Here is a 13,601-nt window from a genome sequence, read left to right as displayed (position 1 = left end):
GGCTGAGGCCCAAAGCCCTTAGAGATAGAAACCAAACAAACCCTAATCTCCTCAGCCCCGTGGAGCCCAGCTCTCAACAGCTGAGACAACACTACCCAAGGCTGAGGCCACAGAGAAAACGGACTAAAGGCAGAGGGGTTGGGGACTGCGATTTGAGGGGGGATCTCAATGGAACTTGGGGGTGTAAGCCACCTGGAGTGACTCAGCTGTGTGACTCAGCTCTTCCCCCGACCCCGAACAGAAGGCAGAGGAAGTAGAGCCATGCTAGGGTCTACTGACCAGAGAAGCCTCTACATCTACATCCCCCCCCCCCCCCCCCCCCCCCCCCGTCCTGGGAGGTGGGGGAGGAGGGGGAGTTGGGGGAGACTGTGTTGTTCGGAGCACCATGGGCTTGGTTTGGTGCCAGGGCTCTTGGAGGAAAAGTGGCTGATGTGCTCGCTCCCTGCTGATTCTACTTCCTCCTCAAGCCTCTGATTCCAGGCTCTCTGTTCGGCCTCGCAGCCAGTCCCTTGAGGCCCTGAAATTCCTGAGATCTGTTTTCACCTTGTAGCACTGGGAAGTCTTCCAGAAGGTGACGGAGGTCTTCATCCTGGTGCCCGCACTGCTGGGGCTGAAGGGGAACCTGGAAATGACCCTGGCATCGAGGCTGTCCACCGCAGTGAGTGTCCTGGCCGGGAGGGCTAGGGTGTGCAGGACTCCGGGCAGCACAGAGCCAGGATGGGAGCTCGCTACCGGCCTCCTCAACGGAGTGTGGGGCTGGGGTGGGCAGGTGTCGGGAGATCCCGGGCTGGGTGTCCTGCTCCTGGCAGGGGCTCCCTGCTCGAGTGGTTCCCAGGCTTGGTTTCTGGATGTCTCAGCCATCCCTGGACTCTTGCCCCACCCCCTGTTTTGCAACCCACCTCGTGACTGTTTGTGCAGCTTTGACAGGCAGGCATCATGCTGGTCCCTCCACCTGCACAGATGGGGGCCGCCTCTGATCTCCAGCCCTGCTCTGCAGCTGGGCCGGAGCGGAGCCAGGCCTGCCCCGCCTCTCCCGTCCCATTCCCTTTCCCCCTGGCTCTGGAGGAATAGACAGGGAGGGGAGCCCATCACTCCCACCTCCCACAGCCCCTTCGATCAGCCGTGACGGTTCAAAGGCTGAACCAGATACAGGGCCCTGGGGTAGGAGGTGGAGGCAATCAGACTCAGGAGGCAGGGCGACCAGGAGGCAGAGAGGTCCCCCATGGCCACAAGCCTGGAGAAGGCAGCAGAGAGAAGTGGTAGCCAGCCTCGTCTGCCCCAACTGGCCCTGCTCCTGGCCTCCTGTGCCTCCTCACTCCTTCCCAAACACACTAGCGGCCACAGTCCTGCACCAGCAGCTAATCTTTCCTTCGTTAGGACAGAGGTTCCATCAGGCCATTCTAATCTGTGCAGGAATGGGCTGTCCGGGAGAGCAGGGCAGAGGGTGGAATCTGGGGTGGGCAGATGTAGGGAGCAGCTCTCCTGAGAGGAGGAGACTGCCTTAGGAGCCCCCTTCCTGCCACCACTCAGCCACGGGAGCTCAAGAAGCTCCTTCCCTCTCCCTCCAGCCCCCCATTCCTGCTTCACGCTCCACGGGGTCATGTTCTAGCCCCAGAGTCTTAGGGCACATGCACTGCTTCCTGAGCCAGTTGGAGGCTAACGGTCGGAGCTGCAGGCCTTTTCCAGCCTGGAGTCCCAGCCCCCTGTCCTCCCTCTCCCAGGCCAACATCGGGCACATGGACACACCCAAGGAGCTCTGGCGGATGATCACTGGGAACATGGCTCTCATTCAGGTAAGACAGCAGGAACTGGAGGGACCGGGCTGAGCGTCCTCCTTGGTCAGGATGAAAAGTTTGGGCAGCCCCAGCTGGGTCCCGAGTGAAGTTCCGATGTCCTGCCGAGCTGGCTTCTCCGAAAGCAGCTTTAGGAGGCAACCAGGTTTCCCAGGAAACTCAGTATCTCAGGGTCCGTTCTCGGCTCCCAGTGCTGCTGGGGCTCGTGTCCCCTCAGATGAGACACTGGAGTGCTGAAATGTCCTTGACCGCCCTTGTCTCACGCCCCCTTGAGGCCCAAGGCTTGTCTCTGGGCTGAAGTCCTAGGCGCCATTGAACCTCACCCCAGTCCCCAGAGAAACACTCATTCCACCAGTAACATGTCCCGGGCTCCTGCGGGGTGCCCTGCACAGTACTAGTGTCCAGTGTGAAGCTAAATAAACAAAGACATCATTCCCGCGTGGGAGGACTGGATAGTCCTGCCCCACCCACCTCCTGGGCTGCAGAGGGCCATGACAAGGACTCAGCTAAGAAGCTTTCTGCTCCCAGGGCTCTCCAGTTACCACCACCCCTCCCCCCCTCAGGTGCAGGCCACAGTGGTGGGCTTCCTGGCGTCCATTGCAGCTGTCGTCTTTGGCTGGATCCCTGACGGCCATTTCAGTATCCCGCATGCCTTTCTGCTGTGTGCCAGCAGTGTGGCCACGGCCTTCATCGCCTCCCTGGTACTAGGTAAGGAGGGAAGGGGAGGGGGGGAGGAGGGTGCGAGGGGAAGGGACCAGGGAGAGCTGTCCAGGGCTGTCAACGCTCTGGCACCTCCAGTCTCTCCTTTTTGTTGCTCCCCCCTTTACCTCTTCTGACCTCTCCTTCCTCCCAGGTATGATCATGATTGGGGTCATCATTGGCTCTCGAAAGATTGGAATCAACCCAGACAACGTGGCCACTCCCATTGCTGCCAGTCTGGGCGACCTCATTACCTTGGCACTGCTTTCAGGCATCAGCTGGGGACTCTACCTGGAGCTGGGTGAGGCTGTGGCTTCCGAGGGTGTGAGCTGGGAGGCCTCCTGGATGGGGTTGGGAGAGATGGTTAGCATATATGCAGATGTGTAAGCATTTCTTCTGTGTTCTTTATTTGACTGGAATACAGCTGTAATAACTCCCATCTTAGAGAATTGAAGTTAAGTGCTTATCTCAGATTCATGCAGGCAGCAGGGGCAGGATAGGAAGTACCAGGGAAATAAGCATAGTCCTGCTGGATCACTGCTTCCCTTGGAGGGGTGAGGTGTACATGGAAAAGGAAGGGAACTGAAGCTGGAATCTGCTTGCAAAATGGAGAAGAGGGGCAGGGGGAGAGATAGTTATTTCTGGGAATCAAAGCAAGAAACCTAGAATCTGGTCTTGGCCCCTTATGAGTCCAGGGCTGGGGAAGCTTTCAACCTTGGTTTTCTCATCTACAAAAGGGAAAAGGCTGGCCCCACACTGTGGCCCCATCTCCTGGACTCACAGTGAGAATCAAACGAGGTGATATGTTTCCAGGCTTTTAGCGTGGGGTCGCTGTTGATGTGTTGGGATATTGGCCGGTTCAGCCAGGGGGAGGCTGGGAAGAGGGAGCCATGGTGCTCACCTCTGTCTGATCTCTGCTTCTCAGAAAACTGGAAATACATCTACCCCCTGGTGTGTGCCTTCTTCGTGGCCCTGCTGCCTGTCTGGGTGGTGCTGGCCCGGCGGAGCCCAGCCACAAGGGAGGTGCTGTACTCGGGCTGGGAGCCTGTCATCATCGCCATGGCCATCAGCAGGTAGGCTCGGGCCGTGGGTGCGTGCCCCCGCCCGCTCCCCCTGCCACAGGCTCCCCGAAGAGAGGGAGCATGGCACAGACCCTGGAAATGCCTTCAGTAGGGTGTCCGTCACATGTCCTTCTATTACAAATGACAGAAACCATCTGAAGAGGATTTCATTGAAAATCAGAACACATTAGCTCAGGGAACTAAAAAGGCACAGCTGGATTCAGGAGCAGAAATTATACCATCAGGGCCCCAGTATTCGCCATCTCTTGGCTCTGTGTTCCCCTGTGCTGGCCTGCAGTTCCGGATTTATACTTTCCTACTTGTACTAATTCTGTGGTAGGAGAGATTCTTTCTCTCAACAGTTTCACAAAGTCCCCTTATAAAGTTTCACTGGGAAAAAAATAATAATAAATAAAATTTCATTGGCTCTCCTTCAGTCACATGATTATTCCTGAACCAATCGCTGTGGCCTTGGGGATGTGATGCTTTGATTGGATGAGTTTGGAGCCTAGGCATCTTTGGAGTAATGCCATGGGAACCACAGCGATGGAGTTTGAGAGAGACCATCCCTGAGGAAAGGGCAACAAATACTGAACAGGCAGAACAGCAGAGGTTGTCCTATGGATGGCACCTCTAGCCAGCTTGGGAGGTGGGTGCCATCAGCTCGCTCAGGGGGCACTGTGACAGTCCAGTGTGAGGAGCAGCAGCTGGTTCTGGCAAGAGAAGCAAGGACTGGGAGACCAGGGACTCCTGAGAGCCACATTGCTTCGCTTCCTGACCACAGCCAGATGGGCCTGCTCCTCTCAGACCAGGGACCGGAACAGAACCCTTTAGTGGCCTTTGTGTCATTTTGTCTTTGTATCTTTGTAGTGTGGGAGGCCTCATCTTGGACAAGACTGTCTCGGACCCCAACTTTGCAGGGATGGCTGTCTTCACACCGGTGATTAACGGTGAGGTTTGGCCTCAGCTGCCGGGGCAAAGGGGAGGGCAGAAGAGGGTTTGGAGGCTTTGCCTCAGTCAGGGTTGTAGCAGGCAAGAGAATCCAGCTCAGCTAGTTCAAGACCTGAATGAAGGGGTGTCTCCTAGAAGTGAGAGCCGGTAGGACCAACAAGAGATGTGGAGACATCCAGAGATGAGCAGCAACAGGAAGCCCTGGTTCTCAAGGGGCGAGGGGAGAAAATAGTGACAGAAGCCCAGAGAGCCCTCCTCTGCCCCCAGCAGGGATCAGCCACAGCCATTAAGCAGAGAGGGAGCAGGAAAGAAATACCTGGCCTCAGTCTCTCCTCCCCCCCCCTTTCTGATCACCTACTCGTGCCTCCTGTTGAACAAATCTAAATAGAAGCACCATCCCGAAAGGCTGGGCGATTCAGTCCGTAGAGTCAGCCTCGCAGGGCTCAGAGCAAGGCCGAGGGGAGCAGGGAAAAGGTTGGGATGGGATGCCAAGGAGAGTAAGCACAGTTCCTGGATACCAGATTCCAGAGCGCAGAGCTCACTGACACTCGACATTGGTTACCAGAATCATTGGGTGCCTGGGTCTGCTTGGCGCTTTGCAGAGGGCCCCAGGCAAGCAGGGCCTCGTCCCCTGGGCCGTGTGCAACAGCAGGTGCGCACACTGCGCTGCTGGAGAAGTCAGGCTCCCCGAGTCCACAGATCTGCCTGTGTCCCTTCCCGCACGTGCATGACTCTCCCACACCTCCAGAGTGGGGAGTATAGGAGGACTGGAAGACTCAGGAGTGGGGGTAGCGGGCTGTCTTTGTCTTTCTTCGCCGTGTCTCCCTCTCCTCCTGGGGACTCGTCCCTCCCCCCATGTCTAAGGTCTTCTGTCTCCGCAGGTGTGGGGGGCAATCTGGTGGCCGTGCAGGCCAGCCGCATCTCCACCTTCCTCCACATGAACGGAATGCCCGGGGAGAACTCCGAGCAGGCCCCTCGCCGCTGCCCCAGTCCCTGCACCACCTTCTTCAGTCCTGGTAACGGCAGAGCCCCCGCCTCCTGGGCCCACCCCAACCCCGGAGGGAAGGGTCAGCAGTCAGTGAGCTTCACTGAGGAACCCGCTGGGCCCAGATACCAGCTGTCAGAGAGGGCACAGCCCAGGCAGGAAGGCTCTCCTTTCCTGAGAACCCCTGGGGGTGGGGACCAGGGATGGAGAGGTAGAGGCAGTCAGCTGTCTGCTGCCCTGGAGTGTAGCGTGGTACCTCCTGATTTTGAAAGACCTTCGGGGCCAGGTGTCCTCCTCACCCCTCCTCTTCCTCTGTCCCAGATGTGAATTCTCGCTCAGCCCGGGTCCTCTTCCTTCTCGTGGTTCCGGGACACCTGGTCTTCCTCTACACCATCAGCTGTATGCAGGGAGGGCATACCACCCTCACACTCATCTTCATCGTCTTCTACATGACAGCCGCACTGCTCCAGGTACCGACTGGCAGGGGCCCGGGGGCCGGGCTGCCCTGCAGGGGGCGAGGGTTGGCCCATCAGACACTCAGTTTCTCTGGGACTGGACAGCGGATAGACACTGGACAGGGGCTTAGACACACAACACGCTGGGTCACAAACACGCTGGGTGACTTTGGCCCAGTGGCAGAATGATCTCTGAACCCAGTGACTAATGTGTTTGTAAATTGAGAGGAATGAGCCAGAAGTGGCGGTTTTCAGCAGGTGGTTGTAGGGCTCTGAGCAGGTGCGCTCTGGCCACAGAGCCCCGAGTGGCTCTGCTTTGCATGCTGGGCTTTCTCAGGAGATTTCATATGAATAAAGGGTTTCCTGGCTTGAAACCACTGTGCTAGATCCTCTGCAGGATCCTGTCTAGCCTGGCCATTCTCTGACATTCTCCCGTGTTTTATTACATTTTTCAACATTTTATTTAGAAATAATTATATATTCACAGGAAAGTGGGGGGTGGGGGGGAATGTACAGAGAAATCCCGTGTACTACCCACTAATCTGTCCCAGTGGGTCCCTCTTACATAAGTATAGTACGATGTCAAAAGCAGGAAATCAAAGCTGATGCAATCCACAGGACTTATTCAGGTTGCACTTGTTTTACATGCACTCGTGAGTGTGTGTGTGTGTGTGTGTGTGTGTGTGTAATTTTGTTCAGTGTTATCACATGTGTAGCTTCATGTAACCACCACCAAGTCAAGACACAGAAGTGGTCCCTCAGCACAGGGCTTCCTCATGCTACCTCTTGGTAGCCACACCCACCCTAATTATTACATTTTAAACTTGTAGAGATTTTTTTTTTTTAAATAGGTAATAACAGTCACATTACAGTTCAAACATTTTAAAGGTTCATAGTGAAACCTCAGTGAAAGGTCTTCTCTGATGCCCACCCCTACCCCCAACCATCCAGTTCTCTTCCTCTCAGGCCATCCGTGTATCCATTTCTTTCTTTCTTTTTCTTTTTTTTTCAATATATTTTATTGATTTTTTTACAGAGAGGGTTAGAGAGTTAGAAACATTGATGAGAGAGAAATATCGATCAGCTGCCTCCTGCACACCTTCCGTTGGCCAGTCTGCAGGCCAATGCTCTATCCATTGAGCCAAACTGGTTAGGGCTATATACATCTCTTTTTTTCTTTTTCTTTTTTTAATATATTTTATTGATTTTTCAAAGAGAGGAAGAGAGAGGGATAAAGAGTTAGAAACATTGATCAGCTTCCTCTTGCCTACCCCCTATTGGGGACGTACCCACAACCAAGGTACATGCCCTTGACTGGAATCGAACCTGGGACCTTTCAGTCCACAGGCTGACACTCTATCCACTGAGCCAAACCGGTTTCGGCTGTATCCATTTCTTATATGCCCTCCGAGCTGTTTCAAATCTATTTTTCTTACTTTCCTCTTTCTTTTACACACGGGTAGCCCTGCTTTTTTTCACATAACTATGCGTCTATCACAGAGATCATTCCACATCAACATGTAGAGAGAAGAGCACCCTGATATTTTACAGCTGCATTCTGTTCTGTTCTGGAGATGCACCCTAATTTCATTTAACCAATCCCTACTGGCCATCCCTTATCCCTGCGCCCCTGACCCCCACCTTGAGAAAGGCTGTGTATGTGTTGAGACATCTTGGCAAGGGCCGGTCAGAGAATCCACCAAATGCAGTTTCCCCGAAGCAGTCACCCAGGTCACCACACTCCCTTGGGCGTGTCTGAGGCTGCGAGTTAGCCCTTGGCCTGCATAAGCCTCAGCTCATTAGCCCTCTCTGCCCTCTTCTTCCTGATCCTTTGCTGCCTCCTCAGCCATGTGTCCGGGAGCCTGTTTGGGGCTGGAATGTAGGGACAGCTGCTGCCATTCCCTTCCCGGGCACATCCTGAAGTCCTCCTGCTGAGCTCTTTATCTGGGGCTCTGCTGAAAAGGGTGTGAAGTTATTGGAGGGGAGGGGCTGGCCCTCACCCAGGGTCAGGGCCAGGGCCACAGGAGTACAAGGCAGCTGTGGAGGGGAGGGAGGCTGTGAAGGGTGCTGGAACTGTAAGCACCTGCCCCCTGGAGAGAAAACAGGAGAACAATCAAATTTGCCTAAAAATAGGTATCAACTCTAGTTTTTTTTCTTTTTTTTTATTAAAATATATTTTGTTGATTTTTTACAGAGAGGAGGAGAGAGGGATAGAGAGCTAGAAATGTCGATGAGAGAGAAACATCGACCAGCTGCTTCTTGCACAACCCCTACTGGGGATGTGCCCGCAAGCAATGTACATGCCCTTGACTGGAATCGAACCTGAGACCTTTCAGTCCGCAGGCTGACGCTCTACCACTGAGCCACACCGGTTTCGGCAACTCTAGTTTCTTTACCCTGCAAGAGTCTCTGCTTCCCGCATCTGAGCCTCTTGGGGCAGGATTTACATACCACAGCATTTGCAAAGTATAGCCAAGAGTAAAACCTCCTAAATGACTGTGCTGGAGCCTTCCCGTTAGAACCCATGTCATTCTCACCCGGGTGCAGTGATTTGGGGACCCCACATGTCAGGGAGGGTGCAGAGCACAGAGATGTGGGCCTGCCCATGGCATATAAATGCATTTTCAGCTTAAACGTGCGTGTGAATCTGGTTAAAATGCAGATTCTGATTTAGGAGATGGGGGGAGGGGGCTGAGACTGCTTTCTAGCAAGCTCCCAGCTGCTGTTGATGCTGCTGGTCCTGGGCCACTAGCAGGGCAGGGTTCTAATCCAGATCCTTCTCCATTGTCTGTAGTAATGGCGGGAAAGCCAGGGCCCAGAGAAATCGCAGCAGCAGATAATCCAAAGTGTCTTTTGAATTGCTATGCACTCTCTGCTTTCTACTTGTTCGTGATTCTGCTCTGCTAAAAGTAACATTAAATCACATTCACATGCTTTGCGCCCACCGCAGCAGAGCGGGAGGGGTCAGGAAGAAGCCAGCCCAGGGTAATCAGCTGGGACTCAGATGGCTGTGCGGACAGCAGTCTCAAACACTGTTCTTATTCCACTCGGCTCCTCCGGGGAGAAGTCCCTCTGTAAAAAGCCAACTTCTGCCCCTGCCCCTTGCCCAGCTCCTCCTGGAGACGCCAGCATGGCGGGAGTTAGAGTGACCCGAGGATAGGATGACCTAGAATTAGAAGCAAGAGTTCCTGTGGCAGGACAATGTCGAGGAGAGAATCCAAGATGGCGGCATAGGTAACACCTAACTGCAGCCTCACACAACAATTTCAATAAAATACAACTAAAATATAAAATGGACATTACCCAGAACTACAGGAAAGTCGACTGACTGGAAATTCTACAACGAGAAGGAAAGAGAAAACCAGAAGGAAAATCGGAGGAGCTGTAGAAGCCTAAAGTATGGAGACATGTTGTGCTCACAGAGAGGACGGAGCCGGAGAGGAGGGGGAGGCTGAGTGCCTGGCTGGCGTTCCCTAGCGGGAAGGAGATAAAAGCTCCGGACTGTGCTGAACCCCAGATCCAACAGCACTGAACCCCAGTTCTAGGCCAGACCCTGGGGACCCAGGCTCATACAGAGGAAGCCTGGGCTGTTAGGCAGAATCTCAGGGGAGCGGCTAAAGGCAGAGCCCCCAGAGGTGTGCACATTACACACAAAGGACTGACTGTTGACTCTGCTGTTAGATTGCCCTAGTGGGAAGGAGACAAAAGCTCTGGACTGTGCTGAGTCCCAGTTCCAACTGCACTGAACCCCAGTTCTAGGCCAGACCCTGGGGACCCAAGCTCATACAGAGGGAGCTTGGGCTGTAAGGCGGAACCCCGGGGGAGCGGCGAAAGGAGGTCCCGGAGGCGCGCACATTGTGCACAGAGAACGGACAGTTGACTGTGCCACTGGATTGCCCTAGCGGGAAGGAGACAAAAGCTCCAGACTGCTCTGAACCCCACTTCCAACTGAATGGAACCCAAGTTCCAGGCTCATTGTGGGAGAGCCTAAACTGTTTGGTAGCAGGAGAAACTCGAGGGCATCTTTCTCTCAGAGGTGCTTGCAATGAGTACTGAAGGACCCAGAGGAATACTGAGACTCAGGAGCCTCTTAGGGTGTGGCTGATGGAAGCCAAGGCTGTAGGCTCCACCCTGAAACTCCGCCCCATCCAAGCTGAACACAGACTTTTAAGGCTACCAACTCAGGGAGGCTGCAAAAATGCCGAGACAAGGAAACAGATCACAAACGATAGAAACGGAGGACAAAAAGCGACTGGATGTAGAGTTCAAAACCACACTTATAAGGTTTTTCAAGAATTTCCTAGAAAAGGTCGATAAGACCTATGAGGATCTGAAAAGGGATCAACTAGAAATAATAAGGGATCAACAAGAAATAATATGGGATCAACAAGAAATAATAAGGGATCAACAAGAAATAAAGAATACATTGTCTGAAATAAAAATATTACACAGAGTCCTAAAAACAGAATGGAAGATCACAAGAATCAAGTCAAAGATTTGGAACATAAAGAGCCAGAAAATGCTTCTCCCCAAAAGCAAGAAGACAAGAGATTACCAGACTAAACAAGAAAGAAAAGAAAAGAAAAGACTTGATATATGGTAAATGTTCAGATTCTGTCAGCTCTTGTTATTATCTATTATTTCCCAAGCCCATGAGAGGCCCAGAACCTCTCCTGTTAGGTTATCAAGATTAAAAGACTATTCTGTTTTTCACACGTTAAAAATAAATAAATAAATAAATAAATAAATAAATAACGAGAATCCAGAAAGTTGAAGATAATGTAAGAAACCTCTGGGACAACTTCAAGAGAAACCAACATCAGAATTATGGGGGTCCCAGAAGAAGAGAGAGAGCAAGATACCGAAAACATACTGAATAAAATAGTGACAGAAAACTTCCCCACCTGGTGAAAGAATTAGACCTACAAGTCCAGGAAGCACACAGAACCCCAAACAAAAGGAATCCAAAGAGGACCACATCAAGACACATCATAATTAAAATTCCAAGAGCAAACAACCACTGAGCCACGCTGGCCAGGCACTGTGTACATTTAAAAAAATCATTTAAAATATTTTAGATTTGTTTTCTCTGAGGATTTAAGAAAGTATTTTCATAAAACTCTATGAGTTCTGGAAACAAGTTTAAATCTTATTTTTTTGGTATTTAATATTTCAAAAGATAAAAGGGGATCTTAACTTTTCCCTTTTTATTAGGAATGTGAAATTCTTTATATGTAATAATAAAAATACGCTGTATTCTCAAACAATAAAAAAAAAAAAAAAATTCCAAGAGCAAAAGACAAAGAGCAGCAAGAGATGAAACCGGTTTGGCTCAGTGGATAGAGCGTCGGCCTGCGGACTGAAGGGTCCCGGGTTCAATTCTGGTCAAGGGCATGTACCTGGGTTGCAGGCACATCCCCGGTAGGAGGTGTGCAGGAGGCAGCTGATCGATGACTCTCTCTCATCAATGTTTCTAACTCTCTATCTCTCTCCCTTCCTCTCTGTAAAAAATCAATAAAATATTTAAAATATTTATAAATAATAATAATAAAAGCAGCAAGAGAGAAACAGGTGGTTACCTATAAAGGAGCACCCATACGATTGTCAGCTGATTTCTCAACAGAAACCATGCAGGCCAGACAGGAATGGCAAGAAATATTCAAGGTGATGAATAGCAAGAATTTACAGCCAAAAATAATCTACCCAGCCAAAACCGGTTTGGCTCAGTGGTAGAGCGTCGGTCTGCAGACTGAAAGGTCCCAGGTTCGATTCCGGTCGAGGGCATGTACATTGGTTGCAGGCATATCCCCAGTAGGGGTGTGCAAGAGGCAGCTGGTCGATGTTTCTCTCTCATCGATGTTTCTAGCTCTCTATCTCTCTCCCTTCCTCTCTGTAAAACATCAATAAAATATTTTAAAAAATAATAATAATCTACCCAGCAAAGCTATCACTCAGAATCGAAGGCCAGATAAAGAGCTTCACTAATAAAAAAAATAAAAAATAAAAAAGCTAAAGGAGTTCATCACCGCCAAACCAGAATTATATGAATTGCTGAAGGGGGTTCTTTTGGAAGAGAAAGAAAATAAAGATAAAAATTATGAACAACAAATACATAACTATCAACAAGTGAATCTAAAAACCAAGGGAATTAAAAAACCTGATGAACAATATTAACTGTTGAATATAATAGAATCAGAGGTATGGAAGGGGAGTGGACTGACGATTCTCAGGGAAAAGAGGAGTGGGGGGTGCGGGAAGAGACTGAACATAAACTGTGCACCTATGGATGAGGACAATGGGGGATGGGGAAAGGACAGAGGGTGGGGTGGGAACCAGGTGGAGGGGGGAAAAAATGGGGAACCTTTGTAATATGAACAATAAAGGTTTATTTAAAAAAAAAAAAAAAAGTTCCTGTGGCAGGTGGGATTTCAGTCAGGGAGCAGAATGGAATGTCAATGTGGGTGACCCGCAGAACAAAGCATCTTTCTTTCTAAAGGGTCACATTGTGCCTGTCATCTGTTCAAGGGGGTAACTGTGGGGCAGGGAACAGAGAGGTCACCGTGTGGAGAGATGAACTGTCCCAGCATCAGGACTGTGGAGAGCCAAGCCTTGTGATGCAATGCATGGGTCCGATCCAGTGGCCTCGGGCTCCTCCTGGAGAGAGAGGGGGGCCCTAGACCGAACTCTTCTGTCTCCCCAGGTGCTGATTCTCCTGTACATCGCTGACTGGATGGTGCACTGGATGTGGGGCCGGGGCCTGGACCCTGACAACTTCTCCATCCCGTACTTGACAGCTCTGGGGGACCTGCTTGGCACCGGGCTCCTCGCACTCAGCTTCCATGTCCTCTGGCTCATTGGGGACCGAGACACGGACGTCGGGGACTAGCCTGGTCACTCAACCTTCTCCCCGCCCTCTGCACTTTCTTCGTGTCCCCCTCCCCGCACCCCACTCCACACTCCCACCTCTTTCTAGGACTTCACTTTGATACCGAATTCTCATTATTTTCAATGGGAATTTTTATACATTGAGCCAAGTTTGTACAGCAAAAATTTTCAGGCAGGACAGAGGGACTGAGGCAAGCAGTACCAATAGATTTCTGAGACCATCACCAAGTGCAATTTCATGGTGGGTGCCTCCAGGTGAGCTGGATAGGGGCAGGGTTCTCGCCTGGGATCTGGGAGCATGTTTTGGCAAACTTAGCTTTGGCCCTAGTGAGAAACCCGTGGTGAGTTGGCTCTGGTGTTTTCCTTTCTCTTTCTCTCTCTTTTTTTTTTTTTTTTTTTTTTTTTTTTTTTTGTCAAACAGAGGGATAAATATCGCCCCCCCCCCCCCCACCCCTTTCCCTCACACACACATACACACTTTTTCTAGAAATGGACCAACTTCAAAGCAGGAGACAACTGCTCTTGGCCCCATGTAATCCTAGCTCTGTTCTCTGTTCTCTGTCCTCTCTCAGAGAGACTAAGGTGGACTGACTATTCAGATTGTGCACGTGCCCCTGACCCAAGGGCTGGTAAGCACCAGTGACCTTTTTGCAATCGATCGTCACGTTTAGGAAGAAATGAGCGGTGGTCTGGTTTCCTTGTTGACCCATAGGTTTGCCAAGATCTGTATTTTCTCTGGGCCCAGAGGACCAATCCTTTCTCTCTGTTCAAC

General features: G+C 51.4%; 1 protein-coding gene across 6 annotated transcripts in view; it reads left to right on the top strand.

The window, feature by feature from the left end:
- The window catches only part of SLC41A1 (solute carrier family 41 member 1), a 39,793-nt gene extending 26,613 nt beyond the window's left edge, over positions 1-13,180 (top strand). For all 6 annotated transcript variants that reach the window (XM_036442524.1, XM_036442521.2, XM_045583055.1 and 3 more), the window contains exons 3-11: positions 551-658; positions 1,722-1,793; positions 2,357-2,501; positions 2,647-2,793; positions 3,418-3,565; positions 4,424-4,503; positions 5,386-5,520; positions 5,811-5,959; positions 12,645-13,180. In XM_036442524.1, the coding sequence (XP_036298417.1) occupies positions 551-658; positions 1,722-1,793; positions 2,357-2,501; positions 2,647-2,793; positions 3,418-3,565; positions 4,424-4,503; positions 5,386-5,520; positions 5,811-5,959; positions 12,645-12,830 (1,170 nt within the window). In that variant the 3' untranslated portion in view covers positions 12,831-13,180. The remainder of the gene's footprint in view (positions 1-550; positions 659-1,721; positions 1,794-2,356; positions 2,502-2,646; positions 2,794-3,417; positions 3,566-4,423; positions 4,504-5,385; positions 5,521-5,810; positions 5,960-12,644) is intronic.
- Positions 13,181-13,601: the final 421 nt, after the last annotated feature.

Source organism: Pipistrellus kuhlii, unplaced genomic scaffold, assembly GCF_014108245.1.
Source record: "Pipistrellus kuhlii isolate mPipKuh1 unplaced genomic scaffold, mPipKuh1.p scaffold_m20_p_18, whole genome shotgun sequence".
Taxonomy (NCBI): Eukaryota; Metazoa; Chordata; class Mammalia; order Chiroptera; family Vespertilionidae; genus Pipistrellus; species Pipistrellus kuhlii.
Note: the sequence above shows the minus strand (reverse complement) of the source record. Positions and strands in the feature narration are given on the sequence as shown.